Genomic DNA, 15,900 nt, shown 5'->3' with positions numbered 1-15,900 from the left:
AGACTAAAATATAAACTGCTACATTACATTACGTGCCTGCATGTTTGTAGGATTACATAAAAAGAGGATGTTTTATTGTTTGGAGAGGAAATCCAAGAGATAATTTCGTCTTTCATGCTAATTACAACCATTCAAATTGCTATTTCGTTGTGTGAGTGTGATCAAATTTGCGTCTCTGTCCATAGTTTTTGGAATGATCATGATTCAAATGATTCACTTTATATTAACTACACTTAACAAAGCATCAACAAAGACTTAATATGTAATGAACAAGCAAATAAAAGTCTATTAAGAATGATTCAGACTTAGCAACTATGTAATTAATACCTGACATTTAATTGAACCTTGAATCACTCTTAATAAAGTATTTGTTCATTGTGAAGTTCATGTTTTATTCAGGTTTACTAAGGTGCAGTTCCAAAATATTACATGTTTTGAATGGAAAGAAGCCCTCAGAATGTTGCATATAACAGAAAACTGAAACCCATGAATAGATCGAAGGCTGTTTTAGTTTTGTTTAAAATATACTGCACATCCACCTCCTGCAGACGTGTACTTGTGTATAGGATGTTAGTCAGCCTGTCCCGCTGTGCACCGCCTGTAACACGGTGCTTTAAAGTGACTGCGCCTCTTTGAGTTTGTAATGAGGTGACGACTACAGCCCCCCTTTCTCCATCTCTCTCTCTCTCTCTTTCTCTCTCTATCTCCATCTGGGACAGGCCCGCGCTGAGTCACCCACAGCCACGTGAATCACAGCTGCCCATAGACTGAAAGTGCCACCACCCAAGTTTGAACAGTAGCTAATTCAGTAGAGATGGTCCGATATGACATGTTTGAGCAGATCTACAATGTTTATGATTGATTTTTGTAGATACCGATATTAATCTTTCAAAATCCATAGCGAGGACCACGTTTATGTTTTAGCTTTTGCATTGTTTAAAATGTATTTACCTGTGATAAAAATTCATATTTTCACTCATTAGTTGGTTCAATAAGATAAATCGGATGCACTGAGGACAAACTGGGAATGCTAGACCCATACTGTATCTGGGTTAAGGTTTGGTTTGATCCTGGTCTAGTCCTTGGTTTGACAAAGTCCTGTTCTAGTTCTTGTTTAGTCCCACTCCGACCGTAGACTAATAGTGTCATCACCCAGTTTTGAACAGCCAGAAATCATTGACAAACTGCCTAAATCAGTTCCTCCTATCAAGCGTAGTCTTTGTTATAGCTTAGGCCGTGTTAAGGCTTGGTTGGGTCCTTGTCCTGGCAAAGTCTTTGTCTAGTTCTTGTTTAGTCTCACTCAACTGCCCATTGACTAAAAGTGGCACCAGCTACTTTTGGGCATTAGCTCATAAGTAAAGAAATATTGTTTGTGTAAGCCCTCAGTCTTCCAGGTCTGATCCGAGGTTAAATATGTTGACTGGACAAGAAGAAGTGGCTTGGATGAGCAGAAAAAGATGTTCACTCCTACAACATTTTGTCCAGTTGACAGATTTATATTTATATATTCGGCTTTTGCTATAAAGAAACGCTGACACACTACCAGGTTTTGAGGGGACATTAAACATATATCATATCAGTTTTGTGACTCAACTATCAAAATACATATCAATGTATGCATGCCCTTATTTTTTTGTATATATTTACTATTTATACTTACTGTTTTCTTCCCCGACATTGGAAATAAAACTTCTTCTGATTCTGATCAAATTATGAGAAAACTGGTTAAGACTTGGTTGGATCCAGGTCTAGTCCTAGTCCTGGTCTGATAAAGTCCTGCTCTTCTATTGAGTCGTAGAGTAGTCTCCCAGTTAACTCCTTGGCCAGATATCAAAGTGTATTGTCAAATACTGTATTTCAGCTTTGTTTAAGTTCAAGTGAGTTCATCTTACATGGGCTCAGACCTGGTGTAGTCCAGGTGTAGTCCTTGGTCTAACTGAGTCCAACTTTAATACTTGTTTTGCTCAAGAGTACCGGTAGTCCCTGTTCAAGTCCCCAATCTATCATATACAGCCCCGACTTGAGATGTAGTGCTAGTTTGATTTTGGGTTATACTGGTTAAGACTTGCTTTGGTCCTGTTTAATCCTGGCTTAGTCCTGACTTAGTCCTGGTTTAGTTCTGGTTTAGTCCTGGCTTAATCCTGTTTTAGCCCTTGTTTAGTCCTGGTTTAGCCCTGGTTTAGTCCTGGTTTAATCCTGGTTTAGTCCTGGTTTAGTTCTGGTTTAGTCCTGGCTTAATCCTGTTTTAGCCCTGGTTTAGTCCTGGTTTAGCCCTGGTTTAGTCCTGGTTTAATCCTGGCTTAGTCCTGGCTTAGTCCTGGTTTAGTTCTGGTTTAGTCCTGGTTTAATCCTGGTTTAGCCCTGTTTTAGTCCTGGTTTAGCCCTGGTTTAGTCCTGGTTTAATCCTGGTTTAGCCCTGTTTTAGTCCTGGTTTAGCCCTGGTTTAGTCCTGGTTTAGCCCTGGTTTAGTTCTGGTTTAGCCCTGGTTTAGTTCTGGGTTAGTCCTGGTTTAGTCCTGGTTTAGCCCTGGTTTAGTCCTGGTTTAGCCCTGGTTTAGTTCTGGGTTAGTCCTGGTTTAGTCCTGGTTTAGCCCTGGTTTAGTCCTGGTTTAGCCCTGGCTTAGTCCTGGCTTAGTCCTGGTGTAGTCCTGGCTTGGTCCTCTTTTAGTCTGGGTTTAGTCCTGTGCCTATCATTCATCATTCTTTTACTGATTGTTCTAGTCTAATCAGACCAAATAAAGTTACTGTGCTAGTACTAGTGCTAACCTACGTATTTATTTTCATATAAGAAGTATTGCACGTTTTCAAAATCAATCAATCAATCCACTTTGTTTTGCTAAGTCTTAAACTTCCTGCAGTTTTACATGAATGTGAACTAAAGGCATTTTCAATTCAATTCAATTCATTTATTTTTGTAACGCCCAAAATCACAACAACAGTTGTCTCGAAGGGCGTTCATGTTTTGGTTGATGGGGGAAACCGGAGTACCCGGAGGAAACCCATCCAGACACGGGGAGAAACATGAAAAACTCCACACAGAAAGGCCTGGTGACCCGGGGATCGAACCAACCTTCTTGCTGTGAGACATGAGTGATGGCACTCAGTCACCGTGCCGCCAAGACACAAAAAACAAAACAACAGGAAGAATCAGACACAACAAGAAAAATCAGACACAACAGGAAAAATCAGACACAACAGGAAAAATCCGACAACATAAGAAATCGGCCAGGAGACCAGACGAGGAGGAGGAGAGCCGGGCGAGGAGGAGGAGAGCCAGGCAAGGAGGAGGTCCAACTGTCATCGGGGCATCTGAAAGAGATACACTCCACAGGGGGAGTGGGACAGGGGACAACATGTGAATAGCATTGCTGATGAGAAAATAGGGCAAAGTAGAGGATAGTGCTCAGGTTGCCATACTTCCCCCAGCTAGTTACTCCTACTGCAGCTTATCTTATCCCGGGTTTTAATAACCCTAACTCCCTCACTAAGTAACCTGGTCATACGCTATACCGAAGAGGAAGGTTTTAAGCCTGGTCTTAAATACAGAGACTGTGGGGGCCTGTTTAACATCAGCAGGGAGTTGATTCCATAGCACAGGAGCTTGGTAACTGAATGCTCTCCCTCCCACTGTACTTTTGGACACTCTAGGAACCACTAATAGTCCTGCATTCTGAGAGCGGAGTGCTCTGTTTGGCTGGTACGGGACAATAGCATCTTGCAGATAGGATGGGGCCATACCGTTTAGGGCTTTGTATGTCAGGAGGAGGACTTTGAATTTGATTCTAAGCTCGACAGGAAGCCAGTGCAGATATTTTAGTACAGGACTGATGTGGTCTCTTCTTTTAGTTCCTGTTAGGACTCTGGCCGCTGCATTTTGGACCAACTGGAGGCTCCTTATAGTACTTTTGGGGCAGGCGGCAAGCAGGGAATTACAGTAATCAAGTCTGGAAGTAACAAATGCATGGATGAGTTTTTCAGCATCGTTTTTAGGTAAAATATTTCTAATTTTAGTTATATTTCGCAGGTGAAAGTATGCGGTTTTACAAGCTAGGTTTATATGGGCTGTGAATGAGAGATTATGATCAAATAGGACTCCAAGATTTTTTACAGTAGGGCTAGAAGCTATATTCACATTGTCGAGTGAGAATATCTGGTCTGACAGAGAATCTCTTTGACCTTTGGGACCAACGACAATGACCTCTGTTTTTTTCAGGATTTAAGAGCAGGTAATTCAAGGTCATCCAGGTTTTGATGTCCTTCACACAGGCACTGAGTTTATCTATTTGATCAGTCTGATTTGGTTTCATTGATAAGTACAGCTGAGTGTCATCAGCGTAGCAGTGAAAATTAATGCCATGTTTTCTGATAATGTTACCCAATGGCAACATATACAGAGTAAATAGGATTGGACCAAGCACAGATCCTTGTGGAAAACCACAGGCTACTTTAGAACAGGGAGAGGTGCTCTGGTTTATACTAACAAACTGGTACCTATCTGATAGATAGGATTTAAACCATTTGAGGGCGGTCCCTCTGCATTTTCATCATCGGACTCGGCACTTTCTTTGTGGTGAAGCCAAAACCACAGCGTCTTAACATTAGCTGAGTCCACAGTGTTAAAATACAGTATGTGGAGGTTTTAACTGTATCTATGCTCATGACTGCACAAAAACCTGCATAGAAGACAGAAAGTTTATTTGTTTAAGAATAAAAGATACCAAGACGATAACCATATTAAGAGATTTGGGTAGGTTTTAAAGAGGAACTCTGAAATCATATTACATCAACATTACTTTGCTTTAGATACAGTACAATATATTCTTTGTCATGAATAAATATAGAGTCAGTACAACACAATGCAGAACAAAGAGCCCATATTACGCTATGTTCTATGTTATAAAGCTGTTTCACCATCAAAAACATACCTGGAGTTGTATTTTGTTCTTATCTTAAACAGAAAACACTCTGTTCCACCTTGTGATGTCACATGGTAATACAGGAAGTGCTTTGCGGATGTAGACTAATAATAAAGGGTTACTCAAACATGTGTGAATGAAACGAAATACAATTCTGGGTATGTTTTTGAGAAGGTAACAGCATTGTAACATGGCTTAGAGCTCACAAGAGTCAATTTTACATAATATAGGATCACTTTTGACACAGTTTTGTTTCTAAAGGATTGTAAACTTGTTACATTTATGATTTGGTCAACCCCATGTCCATTTATGATCGCTACAACCTGAACTCCCCTTGAAATACGCTTTGAGCTGTGTCTGTAAACCCTATGGGAGGTTATAATGATGTCTTTGCACCACATGGTTCTCATTACAAACATAAGAGGGGCTGCTGGACGGGACAGGGGGGCAAAAGGAGAAATAGAGGGGGGTAGAAGTTTGTGGGATGCTCCGTCTGAACTGAACAGAGCAGCGAGTGTGCCTTTTGACAGACTGGGTACTGTCAAAATCTGTGTTTTTAGGGGGGTAAGAGTTGCTCCATGGTTCCACAAATATAGTCTCAAAATCCACCTTAACACTACTGCCCTTGTGTGTAAGTTCAAGTTGGGTGGACTTGTTACAGACACAAAAACACAGGATTCCGCTCCCTCATCAGTTTGTTGACGTAGGACGCGGTAATAACCAGGATATTGTGGTGCACTAAACTGGGGCTCTCCTCCTCACTTGGGAAATTTGATTAGCCCAATGAAATTAAGTGAGACTTCTCCCGAGCACACTACAAGATTGTATAGTTTATTTTTGTGTTTTGCTTTAATTAGATCGCTGCAAAGTTTCATTGTTATTTCCTTTCACTCATACTGTTTTAGCTGTAGAATGAAATACCGCTGAAGTATGGGCGTTGTACCTAATTTTTAGTCTTAAGAACGTGAAAAACAGAACTATTTCATTTTAAACAGTTTGCAGGAGTCCAAAGTTATTTTTTACTTACCATATGCATTGTGAGCATAGTAATTATTCTCCCTGATGAGTTTATAAGTGCTTTTTGCAGCTTTCAGAGGTTAAAATGGACTCTTGCCATGATGGTAATGGTAACAACAACTAGCATGCTAACGTGCACTGATTATCAGACAATAAAAGGCTTTATAGTTAAATGCAGACAGTACACAGTGGGCTTATTTTGACCTCAAGAGCAGCTAGGAATTCTGGGACGTTATGTATATAGCTGGATCTGTACTGCAAATGTGGAGTTTCTGAGATGAGTTTGCATGTTCCTAGCTTCTGTGCCTGGGAGAGCTTCCATTTGGGTTCCTAATTTCCTTCCATCAACTTAATAACGAGTCTTAATATAGATTTGGTTTGGTCCTGCGCTAGTCCTGGTTTAGTCCTGGTTTAGTCCTGGTTTAGTCCTGGTTTAGTCCTGGTTTAGTCCTGGTTTAGTCCTGGTTTAGTCCTGGTTTAGTTTAGGAGTTAGTCCCAGTTTAGTGCAGTTTTAATGGGGTAGAGTAACATTGCTGTCCTCTTAAATGACTTATAATCAGCCATATATGTCAGTGTGGGAGGGTGTGGCGCTGGAAAAAGCTCTCAAATTTATAAAAATAACAACTATATATACAGAGAAATACTTGTAAACAGCTTCTACTTAAGTGAACTGACAAAATTAGCATTATAGTCATGCCCAAAACTCTAGTGATCTCACGCCTGCATTCTCTTTTCTGCTGTTGTGCGTAGAATTTCATATAATCTTTGTAAAGTAATTAGTCGACTAATTTAAAAAATGGCGGACTAAGATGCCACCAACCATTTCAACTAAAAGTGTGCAGCCCTACAGTGTGGTGTTGCATACTGGCTTTGTTTTTGTATAGTCTATTTGCAGGAGAACAAATTACTACTTGTTTAAAGGCCAAATAGCAAAACTATTATCACACTGGTCACATGACTGGAGTTTACTCAAGCTTGACTTACCTGATTTTTATCCCTTACTTACCTAATGCACTCTTAGCATCCTAATTATTCACTGCGATGAGTTTAAAAGCACACAGACAGTACACAGTGGACATATTTTGACCCCAAGAGCTGCTTATATAATATATCTGTACTGGGACAAGACACATTTTGCTCAAATAAATGGACTCTCATTGTAGTTTTCTGTTTTTCAGTTGCCCGAGGGGAAAGCAGCCACAGAAACAATGAAGACCGAACCGGACTGCAAAACAAGAGGTGCCTATAACAATGCAATTTATTATTATTAGGAAAATATTTCACTGTGTTTGCCTATAAATAACTATGAATACCTAGTCATTGCTGTTAGCCAAATCTGATATTTTGTATGAGGTTTTGAATAGCACAACATGTAGCAGCATACCACACTTTTAACGTCATTTCCTATTTCTCTGGTGCGGTGTTTCCGTTCATTCTAATAGGCGAGAGCTTGTTATAGGCTCATTGTATTTTAGCTCAGGCTTTGAAAAGGTACAGTGTCCACCACACTCACATAAGCAAAGCCAAATATGATGTCACCTATATCACATACATAATATAAATCAACATTACTCTTGTGTAAGTGTATTGTTCTAGTACAGGCATGTCCAAACTGCAGCCCAGGGACCAAATGCGGCCCTCAGACCAATTTTTCTTGGCCGTCAAGCTTCCAGGTGAATTGGCCCATATTATCTTAAACAGTACTTTTTACTGTATATTTCTGAAAATCTACTTTAACAAGCCCATATCAAATATTTAATGTGTCCACTGGGGATGTAAGCATGAATATAGATCTAGTGGTTCAGTCTAACTTGTAATAATATTGCCGATTTGAAGTATTCACTGTATTGGTGACCAGTCTATGGCCCTCAATCGGCCCTCAGCTTTGTCTGTGTTTTTATATGTGGCCCTTTATGAGAAAAGTTTGGACATCCCTGTTCTAGGCAGTAATAAAAATCATGTTTTAAATTTTGGAGACAGTTAACTTGCCCTGTCATGATAACACATTTTGAAGTTCGCTTATATATATATATCGCTGAAGTAAATATAGACGATAAATGATAATATTGAAACTAATTTATGCCACTGACACAAAAACCCAAGATTTAAACCACAAAAACTATTCTGAATCTACAATATTGTTAAAAGATGATGAGCTGCAATAAATAAACAGCAGAATGAAACACTTAAATCGTAAGTTTGCATCTGTAATGAGTCATAGACATGTTAATTCAACCTTCTACGTCCGAAAATTTCCCTGTAGTGCAACAAAAAGACCCCAAAAATATACTGTTCCAGCTGTCGGATAGTATTTCATTGTATTTATTGTAACAGGCCTAGCACTTTCATTATTTATCTATTTGTTTTTTGGTTTTAACTGTGAACATTTTTGGTAGGTGTTGTATCTTCTAACAGTTTTAACAAAGTGACAGTATTCAGCTAACAAAACTGCTTTCTCACTGTAATTGGTCTCTCAGGGCGGGAGCAGTGTAAAGTCCTATTCCCGTATGAAGCACAAAATGAGGACGAGCTGTCAATCAAAGAGGGCGAAGTCATCAACATCATCACCAAGGTAACAACATCGCCGCCACAGTAGTATTATGACCACATTAAAAACATCAGTGCCATATAAGCAAAATAAGCAAACATTACAATTATCACCATAGTAACATCACCTTTACAAACGTTATCATAGTAACAATATTCTTGACGTCATCCTCATAGTACCGATATAATCACATTAATGACATTATCACCAAGGGGACCTCACATAAACTGTATATATAAATGGACATAGCTAATGTTCTAGCTGCTGTGTTCGAAATAGGAAGTGATCATGGGCGCACTTCTGGCTTCACTGACCCAGTTCACTTTACATTGAATAATTGTCACTCCTCTCTCTGCTGCAGTGAGCCTTATCATTTTGGTCCTAAAATGTTTGTATTAACCCGCTCTACATGATCCTGGTGTTTTTATTTCGCTATTGTGTATGTAAATCAAGGTATGAACGTTAATAGCAGTCGAATCAGGAGCCGACAAATGTTATGGGAGATGTCCTCTTCTTTATGCAGTCTATAGGACATCACCATTAGAGGCTTCGCCATGGCAACAACATCATTGCCATATTCACATATTCACTGTTGCACCACTATAACCACATTAGTGACTTTATTCAATGAACTATACCATTATTGCACTAGACTAAAACTGGTTCTAAAGAAAGACTACAATAGGACTATGCAGTAGACATAGAAAAGACTAAAACTTTGCAGATCAAAAGCTAAACCAGGACCAAACTACAAATAAAGAAGAACTTGAAAAGAGTAATTAAAAACCTGCTTTGGTCCATTAAACCTGGCCTTAATTGTGCTGAAAGTTTTAGACAATTGCTTTTTACACCAAAGACACACAAAAAAAGACCACCAAAAAGTAGCCTGCACCAGTTTATGCACCTAGACAGTCCCAATAAATAAACAGCAGAATGAAAGTTTGCATCTGTAATGAGTCATAGACATATTAATTCAACCTTCTCATCATCATTGAGCCAAAAAATAGCCAACAATTTCCCAGTAGTGCAACAAAAAGACCCCAAAACTATACTGTTCTGGCTTTCATATAGTATTTCACAGTATTTATTGTACCGGGCCTTGCTCTTTTATTATTTATCTATTTGGTTTTTGGTTTTTAACTGTAAGATATTTTTGGTAGGTGTTGTTTGTAGCTTTGTTTGACAAACGTTATGGGAGATGTCACACTCACTTAGTACTACTTGAGTCACCTGCAGGCTGTGTGTATAGTATATGATGATGTGTGGTCGGCTGCATTTGTTTGTGGGAAAGCTAGTTTTGCAAATCAGGTCTCCTTAAAACAACACTTAAATCCTTTTAATCTGTTTAAACGTGTTTCTGTTCAGGAGTGTGCAGACGCAGGCTGGTGGATGGGAGAGATCGGAGGGCGACAAGGAGTTTTTCCAGATAATTTTGTCAAGTTGCTATTGCCAGAAGTAGAGAAAGAGGTAAGTTATCCCTGATATTTGTAATACATGTAATACAGCATAAGAATTATATGTTTTTACAGTTCAAATGTGGCTGTAAAGTTTTAAAAATGTGTATATGGGGCTATAGTTTTGTGTTTTTAAATGTTTACGTATTTTGCTGTTGTGTGTCCGCGCCGTGTGTTAAACTAGTATTTATTTTGAAGCATTAAGATATGACTTAAATGTGTCTTACATCGTCTAAACCAAAATATATCAAAATAAAATGTTCCTACTATATTTTCCCTCTATATCCCATCTATATTTTTGCAAACTCATTTTCTTTTATACATTAATTTGACTATATAGGAACTGATTTTTGGCTATTGTTATGAGAATGTTGTTGAATGATCCAGTTACTAATTTTATAATATTTATTTGCTCTTAACACCATCAATAGACCACCTACTGATAATTACTGTAGTAGGTTGTCTGCACCGAGTAAGACAACATAGAAATGATGTATTTTAGAGTGAACACACAACTACAATATTATTAATTTGAATATTTTGTGTATTCGCAGAGACCAAAGAAACCACCTCCTCCCAGCGCTCCCTCGTCTAAAGCCAACACAGGTAAAAGACCGGATCCTCTTCTTATTTGAAACGAACCAAAGCAATACCCAAAACCCTGTGACCTTTGACCTTTAGAGAAAAAGTCAGAGCTAAAGAAGGTCCCTCCTGAGCGCCCAGAACACCTCCCACACAGAGAGCAGGACAGAGGTATGGTCTAGACCCGGTCCTGCTTTAGATCACTTCAATCTGTGACTCTGGATCTTCCGTCCGCCTTCTTACTGTGCTTCTAAGCTCTAGATGTATTTCTGCCGCCATCTCCTCTACTTTGTTCAATCAATCAGTATAATTTTTCGTTGTACTACATAAAATGGTTTGTTTTCCAGATCTAAACAATGTCTCTTTCTATAGTTTATCGTCGCAGCTTCCACATGAAAGACCAGACCCATAGCTATAGATCCTCACATAAAGTTGCATGTTGTCACTTTTTTGCTGCAGTATCCATTACCCTCATTACCCCATGGAGATGTTATCGCTTTGCAGGGATGTTTCATAGTTTTCTTGCATTAACTTTCTTGACAGTCTCAAAAATACCTTGAAAAACACACATTCAGACTGAGAATGTCTCCATGCAGACAGACGAGTTTGTCCATAGAGCAAGCAGGTGGTGGACTAATAAAGTTACATAGTGCATCTTTAAAAAGTATAGCTGTTTTTATTCACCATGCAATCTTATTTTCCTCAGCTTAACAGTCTGAAAAACTAGCAAAAACCAAAACAAAAAGAACAGTAGCAATTATCGTATTGACAAATCCTGTAAACACAGACACGGTAGTTTGAGGCTATTTTGATATTGACAGGGCTGTTTTTCTTTTCTACTTTGCACAGCTTTTTAATGAATATTTTTAAGCCAACAACGTCCACCAGTTTGACGTATTTTAAATGATAAAACTTTGTGAGCTTCTGTGATTGTTTGCGCATTGTAATACTGCAAAATGAAACAAGTATTTAAATAAGAAAATAGCATGATGAGGCTTTTTCAGTGCGTTTTTATAACAGCTTTATCCAAAAAAAATTAAAAATTAAAACTCAACTCTTGATACTCAATACTGAAATCATTACCACAATTATAATAAACACACACACACATTATTAGACATTTGAGTATAATTTTGTAAAATAAAAAAAGTTTTGATCAAGACTATTAAGACTATTGTAACACCTTCCAGCAATGGTTCAATATGGTTTTATTTATGTGATTTTTTTGTTCCTCCTGCACCAATACATGTTCAAATGAATATAGTGTTGATACAAATTTTAATATCAGTTAGTATCGTAGTACCCTAGATCCTCCTAACCCTAACCTCTGTATTAATCTTTCCTTTATCGTGCCCTAACCAGCAATGCATGACTCTGTGTTCATGATGTTTGTTAATTACCTTTTTATTTGGTCTGTTGTCTTGTTTCGTCTAACCCTGTCTGCACCTGTGTATCTGCATGTACAGGTGAAGACTTGAAGCCTGGTGACATTCCCAAGCCCACCCTCCCATCTGTGTTACCCAAGAAACCCCTACCCCCCAAAACCAGCAACTCCTCCTCCTCCTCCCATCCTCCGAGACGCCCTGAAAGACCACCCACACTAGCGTCAGTACATTTTAAAATATTCACATAAAAATAAAAGTTTATAGAAATGGAAAATAAGCTGAATGTTGTCGTGTGGTCTACCTGCTCAGGAGTGAAAGCCCCAAAACTGAGGGCAGATCTACGACTCCAGACTCCGCCCCTGATAGGTCACAAGACGCGGGTGAGCAACCAATCAGAGCAGGGCTTAGTGAACTGTTGATTAGTATTTCTTATTATAACGTTTTACTACTCATAGACTGTATATATAAATGGACAGAGCTAACCTGCTAGCCGCCACGTTCCAAAGGGGAAGTAATCATGGGCGCACTTCCGGCTCCATTGGTTCCAATTCACTTTACATCGGAAAACTCACCCCTCTCTTCATTCCTGCTGCTGTCAGGATCATCATTTTGGTCTTAAATGTTCATATTAACCCGCTGTATATGATCCTGGGATTGCTAAGAACATACTCCCTGCCAAATTAGCTGTGTTGGCAGAAAGGGGCATTACCTTCCGCCTTCTAGATTGGCTCTTCGGTTGCTATCATACTCCCGGTTAGAATTCCTAATATGGACGTCCAAATTCACTCCTATAACTGCTGCTTCATTTGACTGGAGCTGAACGCTATGGGTGACGTCACACTCCCTTAGTCCATTTCTTTATACAGTCTATGATTGAATTACAAGGATAGTGCATAGAAAGCATGGCGAACACTACCCAGGAGAGTTTTTTTTACTTTAAACATTCAAACAGCAAGTTAAAATAAGTCTATAATGCACAAATAGTCTACTTAATATTTTGTGCGATAACAAAGTCAATATTTATCATTTATTTAGCAAGGTCTACATTCATTCAGAGCTCAAAGTGACTTAAAATTGACTGGACAGAAAGCTCAAAAGTCATATTAGTCCATGTTTGGTAGTAAACACAGATTTTATGTTTCCATTGACTAATACTAACTGAATATTACCCATGTGTCTTGTGTGCAGATATGGATTTAGATGCAGTCGTGTCTTCTACAGATAAACTTAGTCACCCAACGGCATCACGGCCACGAGTCACAGACAGACGACCCAGGTCCCAAATCTTCTCACAAGTGAGTAACAGCAGTCTGACCTAAAAATGTAGTGTGAGACATAACACACAAGACACTGATTCACATGTTAAAGGGCTCGTGTCTGGAGCTTGTACTGGTGTATGTGAAGTTATTTTAATCTAATATCCTCCACTGAACATACTCACAGCATTTAACCTTTTAATTAGAGCTGGACAATGACTCAGATGCTAATGGAGGTTGGGATTCAGTCATTTCTAATCGTCAATGACATGGTTTAATCTACAGCCAATCATCTGAAAAGCATGTGGTTTGGAGCAGAATTCAGATTTTTTGGAGGAAGAAAGTTTTTGTTAAATGTCCTGAAAGGAAAGATTGATTAATATGAGGAAAATTGTGTCCTTTTTTGCCATTTTGCCTAGCCCTAGTTTTAATACACCAGATGGAGTAATAGTGTCCTCTTGTCCTCTTCTAATGTTTGTATGGTATCCAGGCTAGTAGAAACATAATGCCTACTAACCAGATTGGTAGTCTAATCACTGCTATTGCCAAGACCCCATGTTGTTGTGCGGTTGGCAAAGACTCCTCCTTGCTAATATGTTCAAAATATGATCTGTTTGGATGATTACTGATTTGGAGAGATGCAAATTAGAAGCTATGCCTTGGTCAATCTGTCCCAGGGCAGTTGTGGCTTGAGAAGCATCTTACTACCACCAAGTGTAACTGAGGAATGAATTGTAAAGTATATTTGTTGACTAATTTTGAATATCTAGAAAAGTGCAGAATAACTAAGTCATCATTCCTGAATAACAAGCCAATTTCAAATACAGTATACTCTAGTCCAGTTGCTTTCAGTTTTTCTTCATGTTTTGTTGCAGTCATCCCTACCCTCAGCAGAGCTCCTGGAAGCACTAGACGACAGAAAAGACAAAGACAGAGGGAAAGAGGAACCAGAGCCTGTGACTCTGAGGAAAACAATCCCTGCCCTCTCAGTAAGAGACAGTGCAACACTCACACCCCACCAGCAGGGGGAGACTCATCATAGACTATTACAGTGGTTTCCAATCTTTTTCCCCAGTGACCTGTATTTAATCCATGGATATGTTCACGACCCCCATACCCTTCTCCTACCTGATAAGCTACGTATAAGGAAAATATCATTATTTTTCTGGTTAATAAAGATGTTTTAACAGCAGTTGCTATAAAATACATTACACAGAAGCAATTAACATGCCATCCCTTCATTAAAATGCTCATAATCAGCAAGGGTAATCAAGGGTTTAGGGTTAGGGCTTAGAAACCCTTGCCTTGCTAAAAATCGTTGCATCTTTCCCCCTGAGAATCTTTGCAAGGTTAGAAAAGATTGGACTATTATATATACACAATATTCCACATGGATCTAGGTTTTTTAGGTTTGTTTTTGTTTTACTCAAATGTACAGTTAGATGTTAATGCATACTTGCAGTAACTAATACTAATGATACATGGTATGTTATGATTTTATTTGGACAGGGACAGGACCCAACAATGCACTGACCTTAAAAACAATAAAGATGTACAGTATGGTGCCAGGTTATAGCAAAAACACAAATTTCCATGTGTCGTCCCTGGACAGGCTGATGTTTAAGTCAGAGTAAGCTGTAAACATATGGTACATACATCTAATGCAACACATCTCACACCTCAAATACAACATATGTTTATGTTTAATTTATTATGGTATAAAAATATGTATGTGTGATGAAAACCTTCTGTGTTCAAAGTTATAAATGCAAAACTATCATTTTATGTAACAAATGTAACTGATCTAGCAAGTATGTAAGGTTTTTAACAAATTAAAAGAAAAACTGCACTTGGAAATAATAGGAAACAGCCACCAGTGTAAACACATAACTCGACTGCTCCCTATACCACTGCTACGATCAATTCCATAGATGCCTATGCATATGTTTCATATACCTTTACAGAATATATACAAATAAATATACTGTGTAATTGTCATGCTTAAAGCTGCACTCTGTATTGAACTGAAGATGCATTGCTTTGCCTGAAATGTTCCACATTACATTTAACATGGAGACAAGCAGGTGATGCCACCACCAGCTGATAATTCATTTGACTAAACTGTGCCTTTGTTTACACAGGCAGCTGACAGTAAAGCCCCTCTCCCGGTCAAACCCTCGTCTTTAAACCCTCCAAACGCAGTGCTCCGTCCCGTTTCTCCTTCCTCTTCGTCAGGTCTAAGCCCCTCCCCCGAGCTCCGGCACTCCCCTCTGACTCCACCCTCTTTGGAGGAGCTCAGGAGCCAACTGAGAGACCTGAGGGCATCTGTAGAGATACTCAAGACCCAACACAGGTGTGGACACATTTATAAGACCATTCACTAGAGGAGTAATTGTGGGAAAATGTTTTAGAGCAGTGTTTGCATATTTTTTTGTGATACTTGGTGTGCACAGAACTACTGTTTTATAGTGTTTGTGGTTTTCAAATTTTCTGCCTCAGAGCTGTGGAGCCTGTTCTTACTCAAACACTGAATGTTAGAAAAGTGTCTAGTGATGCTTTTTTGTGTGTGTGTGTGTGTGTGTGTGTGTGTGTGTTACAGACAGGAGATGAAGCAGCTGGCCTCCTCTCTGGATGAGGAGAAGAGGATTCGTATTAGTTTACAGGTGAGGAATGTACACACAAAAGATGCAATTTTTGAAAAAAAAAAGTGATTTACGTTTATCATTCATAATTCATTCATAAT

General features: G+C 38.9%; 1 protein-coding gene across 2 annotated transcripts in view; it reads left to right on the top strand.

The window, feature by feature from the left end:
* sh3kbp1 (SH3-domain kinase binding protein 1) overlaps positions 1-15,900 on the top strand; it is a 65,112-nt gene that overhangs the window by 45,750 nt on the left and 3,462 nt on the right. For both annotated transcript variants that reach the window (XM_055230096.1, XM_033986113.2), the window contains exons 8-18: positions 7,111-7,171; positions 8,410-8,504; positions 9,846-9,947; positions 10,489-10,540; positions 10,616-10,687; positions 11,983-12,121; positions 12,211-12,281; positions 13,090-13,196; positions 14,033-14,146; positions 15,299-15,510; positions 15,757-15,820. In XM_055230096.1, coding sequence (XP_055086071.1) covers positions 7,111-7,171; positions 8,410-8,504; positions 9,846-9,947; positions 10,489-10,540; positions 10,616-10,687; positions 11,983-12,121; positions 12,211-12,281; positions 13,090-13,196; positions 14,033-14,146; positions 15,299-15,510; positions 15,757-15,820 — 1,089 coding nt within the window. The remainder of the gene's footprint in view (positions 1-7,110; positions 7,172-8,409; positions 8,505-9,845; positions 9,948-10,488; positions 10,541-10,615; positions 10,688-11,982; positions 12,122-12,210; positions 12,282-13,089; positions 13,197-14,032; positions 14,147-15,298; positions 15,511-15,756; positions 15,821-15,900) is intronic.

Source organism: Periophthalmus magnuspinnatus, chromosome 20 (assembly GCF_009829125.3).
Source record: "Periophthalmus magnuspinnatus isolate fPerMag1 chromosome 20, fPerMag1.2.pri, whole genome shotgun sequence".
In the NCBI taxonomy this organism is placed as follows: domain Eukaryota; kingdom Metazoa; phylum Chordata; class Actinopteri; order Gobiiformes; family Gobiidae; genus Periophthalmus; species Periophthalmus magnuspinnatus.
The sequence above is the reverse complement of the archived record's forward strand: the minus strand, read 5'-3'. Positions and strand labels throughout refer to the sequence as shown.